The 15,126-nt window shown below is 49.8% G+C and overlaps 1 protein-coding gene across 1 annotated transcript in view; it reads right to left on the minus strand.

The window, feature by feature from the left end:
* ZMAT4 (zinc finger matrin-type 4) overlaps positions 1-12,479 on the minus strand; it is a 42,928-nt gene extending 30,449 nt beyond the window's left edge. Inside the window, exons 1-2 of the mRNA XM_015883173.2 lie at positions 11,775-12,479; positions 1,626-1,727 (exon numbers count right to left, since the gene is read on the minus strand). Of these exons, the coding sequence (XP_015738659.1) occupies positions 1,626-1,727 (102 nt within the window). The 5' untranslated portion in view covers positions 11,775-12,479. The remainder of the gene's footprint in view (positions 1-1,625; positions 1,728-11,774) is intronic.
* Between the last annotated feature and the right edge of the window lie 2,647 nt (positions 12,480-15,126).

Genomic DNA, 15,126 nt, shown 5'->3' on the forward strand with positions numbered 1-15,126 from the left:
TTGTCATTTTTTCCACTACACTTGCCCTTGGAAATAATACCGCTTAATACTGTGTGACTGACATCAAATTATTTCTTATTCCTGGCAATGTAGTGCAGCAGGAAAAAAAAAGAGTTATTGGTTGATGACTTGGAGAAGGAGATGAGACAGCGATTGGAACTGCCTATTCCTGTTTGGCAAGATAAAACATCCCCCCTTTCATAGACTGTTTTCCTCTATTTTCTTACAGAGAAATGTCTTATTCTGTAGGCACAAAGGAGCCAAGATCACAATGTCTGGCACAAGGGCTGCAGATCTGGGCTGTGCTGGAGAGCCAAGGGCTGAGCTGCCCTTCTCCTTGAGCTTAGTGTGCATAAGAGCACTACTGGCCAAACCAAACCAACCAAGGAGGCACTGCAGGATCATGGCACTGCCATGCTGGGAGGGCAGAGGAGAGGGCACACAAACATCACACCTCAGACTGGAAATATATAGCAGAAAACCTTATTTGAAAACATCTGCTAGGAATTAATGATTCAGCTCCTAGTTACAATTACAGGCACAGAAGAAAAGGGATTGGCTGAGCACCCCACTGCTCACGCATCACTGCTGCTGTTCCTGCAGCAACACTTCTGCCTCCGGTGGAGCAAAGCTTGGCAGCCACTCACCCGTTGGCTTAGAGCTGAAGGTGTCCCTGAGCTGCAGCCGTCCCTGCTGCCAGGCTCAGTGCTGCAGAGTGCAGCCAAGGGAGCACTTACAGGAAACGTCTCCAGGAGTTTGCCAAAGCAGACGCGTAAAGTGCCTTATAAATAAACGTGCGTTATTGTTGTTGTTTACTAATGCAGCAGAGCATCCTCGGATACCGTGCACCCATTAAGCTTCCTGCACATCTCCTGTGGCCTCACGGAGACAAGTGTTTCTTCATTGCTAAACACTCGCAGCAAAACTCTGGGGAAACTCCATCTCCAGGGTCTCGTATCACAGTCTGATTCTGCTGAATTGCTGCAGGCCCTTTAAGTTCAGCACATACAGAAGCAGGGCAAGGCACAGCCCAGCCTCTCCATCCCTGCAAACACACAGACCTTCACCCCCAGGCTCCCTACATGTATAACTGCAGGGGGGTTCAGACCCACAGCCCCAAGAAACAGCATTGCCAGGCAGCAGTTTCCTTTCTGGACGGATCTCACAGCAGTGTGCCTTTCAGTAATTTCCTCCCTCGTTTAATAGGAATTTATTTAATTTTGTTTTGAAGATATGCAGTGCCGTTAATTGCTGTTCTAACATGTCTCTAATGATATATCCCTTCTAATTGTTTATTGCTTGCCTACCTCTTAAGTGCCTGAATGCATTCACAAATACTAATCTGTTCTCTGCACAATCAGCTATCCCACTCAGCAAAGTATAGTGAAGCACACTTAATATAAAGGCTTGCATTTGTTTTGCAGAGCTCCATAGCAATCTCCTTGCTAGCTATGTTTCTTTGCAAACTGTCTTTTAGCAGAGGTCAGACTGTAGCCTATGGACTTTGCAGAGAGGAACTTTGGAGGCTTGTGTACCCACATAACAGGAGAGCAGCTGAAGGCACAGGTAAGAAAGGCACCGATGGAGCATCACAACCCAACAGTGGTGAACAAAGAGCATCCTACCTCGTAGTGGGCCACGCGCTGGGACTCAGATATTAGCTGTGCGCTGCAAACTCTGCAGTAACTTTCAGTGAACAGCTCCTGGTCAATGTCAGATGATTTCATCTGTTCAACAGCAACAAAGAGAAGAGATAACAAATAGATTTAGTTCCAAAGCACAGCAGAGGAGTTGTGTTTGATGGAGGTCCCTGAGGAGATGCAGGCCAGCGGTCCTTGGCAATACAGGAAGCATGCAGTGCCCCAGAACCTCCAGCTCTCTGCCCATGCAGGCACCCATAGGTGTCAAACCCTGCACTACACCCACACTGAGCCCAAGCAGAACAAAAACCACCAGAAGGAGCTTCAGAGAGAGGAAATTCAAACCAAACCAAAACAAACACGAGTGCAATTCAAGAGGGAAACAGAGGCCAATGCTTTTTGACTAATGCCAAGATAAAGCGTCTATTAATTCATAATCATAACAAACCCCGGCACAATGAAGACTGATAATGTAGCTTTTATGGCATTTATTCTGCTGATTGGGAAGGAAAACAACATGACAATAACCGAGTTATGAGCTCTCATAGCTGAAGCAGGCAGGGGAGGCTCTGCCAGCTGCAGCAAAAAGCTCCTTTTGGTGTTCTGGATCTGCCAGACAAAAGGTGCAAAACCCCAAAGCTTCCCCACTTGAGCCCTCGCTCACTGATTCTGCACATCACTGCTGGTTTACCCCTCTTTCTTCTTAGGTTTAATCTTCATTTACCCTGTCTGCAGTACTGCTGCACTGGGAAACTTTCAAAGACGCCAAAAGAACCTTTTAGGAGTACAAGCAGTGCTGCAAAATTGCATCAAAGGCAAAATAAAGTGGAAGAAACAACCTCTGGAATACAACAGATTGACACAAGGCAAACCAAAGAATCTCATTAAATCTTAATCCAGCAGCCAAGCAGAGGCACATCGCCTTCATCTGCATGCAGTCTGCAGCACCCACAGTATAAACTCTCATTGCAAAAATCAGAGTAAGTCAAAACTGCTCAGTGTTAGCTCAGCCCTTCCTGCTCTGATAACAGATCCCAGGTCTATTCTGCCTCTAAATTACATGCATGTGAAAGGAGCTGTACCCAACCCCTCCCCTTCTTTGCAGTAGGGGCTAAATGGGCTTATCCAGGAACAAGATTTAATGCCTTTTCTCTAAGCAGTAACTTCAGATTCAGAGATAGGATTTGTTAGCTTCAATATTGTCTGCTCGGTTTTATGCACCATTGTTACAACAGAAGGATGAAATGCATCCCAACAGGTGAGTGCAGTGATTATGCTGACAATGTGAAAGCTCCGCAGCTTTGTGGAGTGATTCATGTGTAACTACTCAAGTTCCCTAATAAAGTCTCGCTGGAACAACAGACTCTAAAGTAATGCATCAGGAGCCCATGGCAGACTGTGTGTGACAATTAAATTAGTGTTAAAAGATCCAAATCTGTGGCTGGCCCTCTGCTTAGCATACAGCAACAGTCACCTACCAGCACCCACCTGAACACAGCGCCCTTGCAGAGCTACCATTAAATACCACGGAGAATAAGTTTGTACATCAGAGAGGTGCCAAGGAAACACGCAGCAAAACAAAGGCACACACACACACCTCTGCATCACAGAAACCACACTGCCACTGCTGCAAGACACTGGGGGCCCTGCACAGCAACTGCAGGACTATGGCAGCATCAGCTGGGTCCCACCTGCCCCCTGCAGAGGGGTCCACACTGCAGGCAGCCCCACCGGTGGCATCTGTGCATGGCTGCAAGGGCTCCATCTGAAGCAAAGGCAGATCCCAGACACGAAGCCTGGGGGAAAAGACAACAGTTCTGTTGTGTCACTCCCTGACCTAAAAACAGCATTTTCACGTGCTCCAAAAAGGCCTCCCCCCCTCCCCTCACTGTATCTCAGACACGCTCTGTATTGTTTTGTGGGTCAATGCCAGCAGTGATTTATTAACTTCCTCCACCTGAGAGTGTCATAAAGGGACTCCACAAGCAATTAATATTTATACATTTCTAATCACTTAATTCCTCTTTAACTCTCCCTGCTCGCAGAACTGCCAGGTCAGGACTATCCTCACCTGTAACCTTTGCCAGAAGGGATCCAGGTTGTTCCCCACCAGCAGCCCCAGCCTCATGCTGCAGAAGTGCAGACGCTGAGCAAGGAGAGATCTGTTCCCTGTACATTCCCAGAGGTTTTCTTGCTGGGAGCTGAGGAATTAATGTGTAATTCACACCTTGCCAGCCAGACTCAGTGCAGAAGCCACCACAACCACCACCCCTCCTGCTCCCCCCTGACTCACTATTTCCTCATGCTGGCACTCAGGTTTTGCTGTTCCCCTCCTGTTCCATAACCTCTGCACATATTGGCTCAGCACCTCCAGGAGTGGCACACTGTCATGAGAGTCCTCATTTTAAATACCTTCTGCCATATGGCCACGATTCTTCTCAGCAGTTTCAATGACTACAACGGCTTAATGCAAATCAATTTGATGGGGCTGACTCCAGTTTTTGGCAACCATCAGGAAGATGCTAAGTTGCATTCCTTTTTAGAGGAGAGAAATCAACATCCTGACACCAAAGACATCTCAGTGCTCTCTTCCAAACGTAACGGCTCCGTGATTCTATGACATACCCAAGGCCATATTGCTTCTTTAAGGAGGTGTGCTGCAGCTGAAACCCAGCAGACGTGGATGTGTGCTATGCCATGCTGGGATGTGAGCCGTGGCAGTGGTGCTCCATCACTGCTCAGTGTGAATTTCTGCAGGGGCTCGTTTTTCATGTTGTACAGCCAAGCACAGGAAAGGCTGTATTACACAGCACTGAATTCAGCAACTCTGTTCCTTGCAGTCGAAAGAAACATGGTCCCTTATACCATTTACTCTCAAGGGCTTTCATCACCTTCCCCAGAATGACCAGCTTCCAAAACCTCTGCACTGGAGCACCAGAAAAACAACATGAATTCCAAAAGCAAACAAGCCAAAAATTAAATGCCCTGATTTTCATTGTATGAATTATTTGTGGCTGTCACTCTCTCATGGATTAACATCTCATGTAACACTTCCTGTTATCTTCAGTTGTTTAATTTGTCTTGCAACAAGGACAAAAAAAAGTCTATGCTAATAATTAATGTGCTTTCAGCAACTGTGTCACTGCACTTACAAGAAAGCATCTGAAGAAATGCAAAACACTGCCTTTTGAAGTGCTGTATTTCAGCTCTATGATGGATGGCTGAGCTGTTCCATGACTTCAGTTCTCCTCAGGCTGGATGCTTTGGGGTTCAGCTTGCTCTGCTCCAAAGCAAACTGCTCTCTGCTCCTCCAGCTGTGCTGCACATCTGTCTGCACCCCTTCCAGTGCAATTCTTCCCCGGTTCAGGGTTCATCCGCCACCTCCCTCCTTCTCTCTTCTCCCTTGAAATCCTCTCCAGCGTCAATTTGCCTCACTCCTGCCTTCAGTCTTTGATGCATTTTGACACGCCTTATTGGAGCTTTGAAAATCAGAACAAGATTGTGTGTGGCATGAGCTGGAGAGCAGGAGAAACGCTGCACGTGTCTGCTGCATGTGTCAAAACACAGAGGAAAGGCTGAGGGGGGTGACAAGGAGGAGATGGAACACAGACTCAACCTCTGCCTCCCAAAAACCTGCACAACTTCCCCATCAGCAGCTCTGCAGCACTGCACAACTTCCCCATCCCCAGCAGCTCTGTGCCAGGACCCACCTCAACAGAGACTCAGACAGCAAAGCAAAGAGTGTGCATGCAACCAGTGCCATGGGTTGCTGCAGGGATGGCAGAGGTGGGAAGCTGCAGGGTTTCAAGGGAGGTTCGCTGCAATTTGGAGAGCAGCACCATCCCTACAATGTGTGCAGCTGGTTCTACCTACAAATTGTTTTGATTATTCACACCTCACGGTGCGGCAGAATTTAATTGCGAATATGCTGACTTGAATGAAAATACACTTAAAAAGCAGATAGATCCATTGTGACTGATTTTAATAAAGTTTGTGGGAACAGCACTAAGAGCAATCGTATTTCGTGCCTCGCAGCAGCTGCTCTGTGCCCAGCACACCTCAAGGACGAGGCTTTGGCACCTGCTCTGGTTGTGCAACTTAGGCCTTGTCAGCAGGGATGTGCCCAAAAGAAGGGGTCAAAGCAACCCCTGTGCAGGCTCTGGGGACAAAGAGGCTGATGCAGCCTAAAGGCAGCAGAAGGACTCACTCATATCGGGATGCAGGAGCAGAGGAGGGCAGGAAACTGCTGCCCTGGGGCTGTGTGCTGCACAGTGGGCATGGCAGGGCTGGCACTGGGTGCCCAGCAGGCTGGCACAGTGCAAAGCCAGGGTTACCATGTGATGCTCGTGGTTGCTATGGAAACAGTAGTTTCTCATGGCAAACGTGCATCAATAGTCCCTGTGCCTCCCAGAGCAAAGCACAGTCAGCGCTGCCAGCGTGCGGGCACATGGGTCATGAGCTGCCCAGTGCTGGGTGCCAGGGCTGTGCTGCAGAGTGCAGTGCTGCTCAGCCCCCACGTGCAGTGCCTACCAGCACAGCAGCACCTCAGTCTCTGGGTAAGCAGGACCTACTTTTCCCTAATGATGTACAAAGCGGTAGGAAACGAGTCAAGCTGAATCCCGTGCCTGCAGCCTCTGGTGCTTTGCATAATCAGTGCTTGTCATTCCCCATCAGCTTCAGCTCAGAAACCCAGGAGGCAAAGCCCTGTAAGGTGCCAATGAGCTTAGAAGAATCCTTTGGAGAACAAATCTGTCCATCACTGATGGGGATTATTTTAATACTGTATTCCTTGATAACAGTCTGCACGCTGGCCTCGCTGACTGAGCTAAAGCACCTCTACACAAAACAGCTTCAGCCTCAACAGCACAAACTCCACATCAGTTTAATGTCATCGCTTGTTTGAACTCAGCTGCTCGAGGTGGCCCAATGGCACTGCCCAGAGCCCCCCCACTGCACTGACCCATGGACCCCACTCCCTTCAGCTCCGGTCCACTGCTGTAGCAGAGCTTTTCGTAATCAATGAAGTAATTGAGAAACCAGACACCAGGAATGCAAATGCTGTGCATCTCAGTTCCCTCGTTAGCATGGAGCAGCTAAACCTCTGGCCTAATTTAATTGCACTTCCAAATTCCACGGCCTCTAAAGGGTATCAGCAGATTTCATTAAACGTCTTCCTATTATCATGTAATCTGTCAATTAACTTTGCACCCAACAGCAAACAGCAAGGAGATTTACCTTAAGTAAAACATAAAACATCTGAGTTCCTCCTCAAACCTTTTCTTTTTCTTCATCTAACATTGATTTCTGAAAAGAAATTCCTGTATTTGCATTTGTGTTCTTTAAAGAAGAAGGATCATCTCACACACTCATCCATTAAAAAACAACAACACACCTCTATTTTCACCCTCATCGACACATGAGCAATGAGGAATGGTTAATCAATGCCCATTGTAGTATTCCTCGTGTGAAAGGGTCTCCAGAAATGCAAACTGGCCTATTTTAGGCAGGGAGAAATGAGCTGCAGTTGCAGAAGGGCCATATAGCCAGGCAGGGAGGACTGCCTGAGGACTCCCATTCCTTTGTGATTTATCAGTGGCACTGAAAAGCAATGGAAAGGTATTAAAACAAGGTGCTGTATTTTATGCAATTTCAGTTTTCCAAGTGAGGTTTGTCAATTCTCACAGCCAAGCAGCAACACAACTCACTCGGCTTCAGAACAAAAAAAGCCCCAAATGCCAACCAGACTGCATTACAGAGAGAGAATATGGAAATGCTGAAGAGTTTTGTAAATGTGGAACAGCGACAATACCTGCAGATGGCATTGAGCTGATGGCAATGAGCTGATGGCACTGAGCTGATGGCACTGAGCTGATGGCAATGAGCTGCCTGCACCCTGCTTTGCAGAGTTCTTCCTCACTGTGCAGCAGAGCAGTGCCCTGCAAAGCAGCACCACGCACCACTCCAGCACTGAAGATGCCTGCTGGTCCCAAATGGAAGCAAGCAGGCCCTGTGCACCAGCACACCCCAATGCAAACCCAGAGCTCGGCTGCCAGCACAGGGGCTGTGCACATGCACAACAACACTTAGACATTTTTTGCATGATGGGAGGGAGCTACCCCCAATTGCTCTGATCTCTGCTGCTTGCAAAGAGAGCATGGATGCATCCAGCCATGGAGCAATGCACGGTTCTTGGCCATGCTGCACAGCATGCAGTGCAGCAGTGCATGGAGGGCAGGCAGAGCTGTGCTGCTCCTGCTAACACCATCCCTTCACATGTGCTTATTATATTTCTAATAATAGAGGAGTTCACCCAACATCCTGTACAACAGGGGGTTTAGCTGATTAATTTACGGCTTTGGAAGCCGTGGGTGTTCGATTCCATCCCATTCTGGAGTTTCTGACAAGCTGCTCTGGGTGCTGCAGATTCAGCCCTCAGAGCTTTTCCCATTTGCTTTATGTAATTTTGCAACCAATGTGCTCTGAATATTAGCAGCCAGCTGCTGAGCGGTGCGTCTGTAGCCGTACCCTTTATGACAGCCTTAAATACCCATGTCTCACTTTGACTTGAGTCCTCCCACTGGTTTTAAGCAGCTGGATCAAATTGAGGAGCAGTTTCGAGTTCACGCTGCAGCTCTCTGTGTCGCCAGCATTGGTATCACCTTCCACAAGGCACACATGCAGCTCCATTGCACCCAGGACCATGGGCAGGTATATGGCTTAACACACATATGTGGTGGAGAGCCCAACAGCCAGGCATGTCTCCCATGGGCACATCAAGGCACAAAGCCATCAGGCACCGCACAAGCTGTAATATTGAGAATATTCATCTCCAGCCATTCCCAGTTAATGGCACAAAACAAACTGTCAAGAAAAATGGGAACATTACAGTAACAACAACAACAAATTAAATCCTAACGCGATTAGAGAGCAATTAGGGATCTGTCCTCTGGGAGCATTTTGGAACTCGGGGTCTTTCTCAAAATCTGATCTCTCTGCAACTTTCTTTCTTTCTAATTAATAAAACACAACACGAGTGTCACAGCTCCCCCCAACCCCAGAAAAATGCCATCCTCCTGCTCTGCAGGAGCAGCTGGTGGTGCAGGTAGAAGTGTTCACACCTCTGAGCTGCAGCTGTCAGCTGAATGCAGAGCAATGGCAATGGGAACAGAAATGCCTCCATGCAGTTGACCAGGATCACACAGACCCAAACGTTCTCCTGCAAGGACCAGGTGGGAAGCATGAGTAGAAAGCAGAGCATGAGTGACCATAGATAAAACGTATTTCTCTTATGCACAACTTCTACAAAGGCCACAGTCCGTATAAATAGTTATTAATTCCTCTTTTAAACTGCCTAAAGATAAGCACCCTCAAATTGCTCCAGTGCACTGCAAAAGGAGCGGGACATCTTTTGGGCATCAGTCTCTGCTTCATCCTGGCATGGGGGACTTCCAGCATCCTCAGTGCCATACAACCACACTGGGGAGAGCCATCTGCATGTCCTTCATCAGGGGACAGGGGACACTGAGCTCGGTGCCAACACAGTGCCCAAGAAAATACAACGGAACTGAAAGAAAGGGGCAAAGATGCAGCATCCCCCCAAGCCTGCATCTCTCCAGGCTCATCCACAGGCTGCCTGAAGGTCAAAGCTGCTAAACCAACACCTGGCTCTGCTAAACCTTCCCCTGTAGATGCAAATACAGTAAATCTCACTGCAGAGGTGGCAGCGTGGCATGGGGGGAAACCTTCCCCTGTTTCCTGAAGCTGCTGCTGTTCCCAGGATGGGTCCTTCCACACCCTGCAGCTCCTGCACCTGCCAGAAAAGGGCATTTTGCACATGTTGTAAAGGAATAACTGCACTTGCATGCGGTGCCATCAGGAAGACAACTGCCTCTGCACTCAGCACTGTGCAATGGAGGGAGACTGGCCCCCTGAAATGTACCCAAATCTGTACCAACCCATTTCTGTACCCAAATCCACCCTTGGGAGCATCTGCGACCAGGTTTTGGCCTAGAAATTGGCCCACTTCTGATGTCTCAATGTGGTTCTGGGTTTCATGTCCCACTGTGCTCCTTGGGAGCATAACCCAGATACGGCACAGCACTCAGACAAGACCTGGAAGTGCTGGCCTCTCTGTGCACCAAAGCAGTTGGAAGGTAAACCCACAATGATAATGGTCTGGGCACCAATGCTTCCAATTGTGCATGAACCAGATGGAAGTGTCACATCAGCGGGGGTCAGCAGTCGCAGTAAACCCACTGCAAATGGGTATCAACAGGCAGGCATCAACAAAACATCTACACAGAGCAAACCTTTCCAAGAATGGTTTGTGGTCAGGCAGCAACACTGAATTGTTAAGAAAACCTGTTGGGTGGATGGATGTGCTCTGCAGCACACCTGAGAAAGCAGAGGTGCAGCACTCCAGCTCTTCTGGGCTCTTCATGGCTCCAGCACAGCAGGAAGAGCAGGGGAGAGCAGGAAAACCAGAGGGAGGATTGGGAGGAAAGTTACAGCAGAGCAGCACGGAGCAAAGAGAAGTGACTTCTGAAAACACCCAGGTTGGGCAGGTACAGATAGAAGCACTAACTGTTATGCAGGAGTAAGGATTAATTACTCGGAGTGACTCAGAAGTGACTAAGACTGATCAGAAGAAATCAAGTCGTGTTTTGGGCAACATCCACCCCAGGGAGAGGGATGCAGAAGGCAGCGGAGCAGGTGCAGGGGCACCGAGATCAAGAGGTTTCTGACTGATGGGTCTTCTCCTCTGGGGGGGCAGAGCTTCCACTCTTATTGCTTCTGATCAAACACTGTGGGGAGACCCATTTTCCAATCTCACCCTACAATGCTCCTGCACTTCTCCTCCTTCCTGTCCCTTCCTATGGGAGATGAGTCACCGTCTAGCAACCTTTATCAAAATACCTCTTACGGAACTGTCTATTGCAGTAGCAGGGATAGCAGAAGGAGACCCCCACTCAGTGCTCCTTTCCCCTGCACTGAACCCCTCCTGCCCTGCACCCCATGGCTCAGAGCCTCCCGTTTGTGTTTTGCAGTCAGACAGCATGTGCTCGTGTGAGAGCCAACAGCACAATATCTGCAGAAAATGCAAACTGTGGGTTTTGAACTGCCCTACTCCAGGCTTTGCAAAACCTTGTTCTGCACCCAGTCACGCACACTAAGGTCACTCCAGTACTACCAGGGGATGGAAAAGGAGCATGTGGCTGCCTGAAGGGCAGCACTAGGGCACATTCCTGGTCAGGTGCTACCAGTCCATGGATAGGGATCACCAACAATTCAGATGTCCCAAGAGTCATTACAAGAGAACTCGTAGGCAGCTCAAATGGCAGCGCTCATGGTGCATGAGGACAGCTGTCCTGAGGCTTAGACCTGCAGACAGCTCCAGTGCAACACGTGGGGTCAGCTGAACCCAGGAGAGCAAAAACCAAGCCCCCCTCACCAGCCATTGCTGCAATTTTGCTGCGGCTTTCCCTGCTGGTTCTTCAGCAGTGCCCGGCTCAGGACAGGCCAGGGGCGGCCGTCCCACTGCTCATTTACCTCCCCAAAACCTGCTTTTGCACTCAAAGCAGTGCTGGCCTGGCAAGTTCTCCAAACTTTAAGAGCAGCAGAGACAAATGCTGCTTTCCTGCATCAAGTCTGCAGTCCGAGGAGCTTGCTTTTGCCTGCGCAAAGCCCACTCAGTAAAAGCAGCCCTTATTTCTGCAGACCAACCAATGCAGGATGGACAAAGTCCCCACCAAGGCACCAACTCAATTCCGGTCACCTGCAAACAGGTGGATGTTTTGCTCCATAGCATCACTGGAGAGCAACCTGGCACCCAACAGGCTCTGGGTCACACACAATGCACGCCGGCCACTTCTGACCCCTGGCACAGCATTGAGGGAAGCACAGCAGTGCTGGTGGGCCTCGCATGCAGGTTATGGCTCAGAAGCAGCATCAAAACTACCCCAGCTACCTCGGTACACCTGGTACCGCATCCCAGCATCACCGTGCATCCCTCCCACCGCGTTCAGACGGGCGCTGTGACTGCACAGCGCTGATTCCCCCGTAAACTTTGCTCCAACTCTAAGCAGCAATCAAGCAACAAGCAGCACAAGAGCCGAGAGAGAGGAGGGGCGGTACCTTCGTGTCGCCGATGTGCAGAGGGGAACGGCTGCTCCTGCGGTGCTGCCGGGATGGGAGCGCGTTGGAGCCGCAGTCCCAGCTCTCCTCTCCCCACGAACAGATCTCTCAGTCGCCCAGACCAACTGTGCTGGAAAGGCACTCGGTTTCATCTGCTGGAGCTCCAGCTCCACCCCTAGCAGCAGCGATTGGCTCCGTGGTGCTCTGCAAGGCTGCGCTGGCCCCGACAGCCTCCCTCCAGCTCGAGCTCCTGAGACCATCGGGAGCTTCCCGGAGCAGTAACCAGAGGAGAGCAGTTATCAAGGGGATGGGTTCATCCCCAGACCAAGAGCTGTCACAGGTTCCTTTAGGCAGGGCTGACACAATGCTGAAACCAAAGAACATATGCTCGAGGCCAGCAACGGTGGCAACAAATGGGGGATGGAGAAACAAAGGGGATGCAGAGCCCTTCAAACCACATGCAATGAGAGGACAGTACCTAATGCAGCATCATGCACACAGGTCTGGAAGTCTGTAATCCATAGCCAGGCTTACACTAAACAGAGCTCTTTGAACCAGGTAACCTGGAAAACAAAGTGGGCATTCATTCCTTTGTGAGGAGCATCTTTCAGGCACACCCAGCTCACAGCTCAGGTTGAACAACCCGAGCACCATGGAGAACACAGGCACAATCTCCTGCATCTTTCTTCTGCCAACACAAGGCCTCCGAGACGCCGTCTCTCCGCCCTCCTTTCTGCTCCCAGCATTAAAAAGATGCTGAGGACTGGCTGAGTTCCACCGAGTGTTTCTGTCCCCGTTCAGCAGACTTGGCAGCACCGCCTGTGCCTGCACGTGAGTCCCAGCTGAAGCAGCTGCAGTAAGGGCCAGGAGCTGCCCTTGGCCCTGCTGGGGCCCGTGGGTGATGCCTGGTGGGTGCTGGATGCTCACAGCCCCTTCCTGCAGCTTTGTCTGACTGAGCCCCACCTGTTTGGTTTGGGAGAGGATCAGAGAGCTGAGGATAGTCCTCAGACAGCTGCTTATCCCTCTGCCTTCTCAGCAGCTCATAAATATTCTCTTTGATGCTGTGATAATTCCTTTTGTGTTCCATAGGCCAATTAATTTGGAGACTTAAGAAACACACGCACAAAATATCAGAAATCTGTTACTATTTTGATTTATGTTTAAAACCAGATCTCCTCAGACACAACAACGACATTATAGTGACACTCAGCAGCACGATTCTCATTTCTGCATGGGATGCCTCAAGGAGCTACAAGCACATTCCCTTGGCACAGTAGGATGGAACTACTCACAAAGGTGGGGCAGAGGTTTTCCAAACCAATGGATTTGGGTTGTGCAAGAATCAGGCTGAGCCACACTGCTGTGCTGGGTGTCTGGAACATTCACTTCAGCGTGAGATGGTCTTTAAATCACCCAGAGGACCGTGATGCTTCCTGATCCTGTCTGGCTCTTTAGCTGCAAATGCTCCTTAGCATCTTTAAGCCTTAAAAAGTCAGCATCCTTGGTTATTAAGCCATGTATCTAAGCATCCAAAACTGACACGAACTCCTCCAAGTTGCCACCTGCTGAGAGGTGCAGGTCAGACACTGGTTGCAGTGACACAGCTGCCATTCAAGGAATGGAGATTCCTTAAATCTCTTCCTTTCTGCCACCCCCCCTGACCCATTCCTCCAACAAAGCTTCCTCCAAGCAGAACTTGCTTTGCAGATGATAGCAGTGAATGTGAGTGGTGCTGCACTGCCCTTCTTGGTGCCAAGCAAAGAGGCAGAGCTCCCCATAGCTCTCCCTGATAGGTTCGGACAGCCCTGGCTCAGACCAAAGCACAACACTGGAAAATTCAGTTTTTCTCCATCCCAGTGCACTGCCAGGGCTGAGGAATGTGTTTACTGGCCCTGAACTGGGCTAATTACAGAGCAATCCGAAATGCCTCAAAATACAGAGCAGGAAAACAACAGCTGTGATTGATTAATCACAGTAGTGAAGCTGAAGGGTTTGATCATTCCCAAAACCTCTTTAATATTTCATTCTCCAAAGAGGGAGAGGCTATTGCAGGCGCAGAACAAAGCAGAGCTCAGGCCGGGCTCTCTTCCCCCCAGTGTCTCTGAGCAGACTGTGGTGCCTGCAGCAAATGAAGAGCACAGCACTGCATGAGCAAGCACAAGGGCACTTTGCCCCTTAGAGCAGCCCATCTGGCCAGAGCCAGCCCATCCCTTCAGTGGGCATCGTCTCCTTGTTCCCACTTCTCCTTGCTGCACCCTTCACAGCATCACCCCATTGAATGGTGCCACTGAATGGTGATGGCTCGGGCATGTACCCACTGCTCCATTGGCACTGGGACCCAGCATCATCCAGCACAGCAGGACATGTGCAGGGATCCTGGCTGCAAAGCACATCTGTCACTGCCAGGTGGTGGAGGTACAAAGCTCCCTTTGCTCCCAGAGAGAAGCCAACAACCTTGCAGGCAAATAACGTAATTTCCCATCAAATCATCCTGCCCAGAGGAGCACCCCCTTCCTCCTGCACACATTACAACCATGAGGTTATGAAATTCAGACCCCTTGCATTTCTGTACAAATGCTCCCCTCCTCAAGGACAAGATCCTTGCTCTGTGGAACCAGATCTCGTGCACACAGAGACCAGAAGTGCTGAGCTCAAATCCCAGCTCAGGGTGCCTGGCCACCAGTCAACCAAACCATTGTTCTGCTTCTCCTTCACGCTGGGACTGAACATCAGCATTATGGCAACCAAGCAGTCGTAACTCACAGCAGCTGACCCTCTCTCCAGCACTGTTAGACATGCTGATGGGGTGTCCCTGGATAGCTTACTCTGGTTTTGTTCGCTCATCCTCAACCACAGTTTTTAATCCAGGGGGATAAAAAAAGGCTGAGCCCTGACTCTGGCAGAGCATCCTCAGCTCCATGCATAAGAACTGCAGCACCCAGGGAGCTTAAACAAAGAACTCCAGGCAGTCCCAGCCTGAAACACTGGGATAAGTGCCATCCTGCTCAGACAGGAGATGGTATTTGGAAATGTAATTTCTGAGGTCACCTTTTATCATCTGGGCAAACTGTGTTCACAGCACAGAGCACAAGCACTGTTTTGCTGAGCTGAAGGCAGCACTGGGACTTCCTGCAGCTCCAGGGCACCATCTCTGACGTGGGCTCTGCACTACGTTTGGCACCATGAGCCATTTCCCACCCACCCTGGCCTTGTATTGCAGGGCACTGCATGTCTGCCCAATTATAAACAGTTTGTAGCACTACTGAGCAAGAATTAATGACTTTTCTAATTATACCACATCAGTTGGTGACAGTGGGCTTAGCATTCCCAGCCCACTTTGAGTGCCTGGCTG

The sequence above is a fragment of the Coturnix japonica genome, chromosome 22 (assembly GCF_001577835.2).
Source record: "Coturnix japonica isolate 7356 chromosome 22, Coturnix japonica 2.1, whole genome shotgun sequence".
Taxonomy (NCBI): Eukaryota; Metazoa; Chordata; class Aves; order Galliformes; family Phasianidae; genus Coturnix; species Coturnix japonica.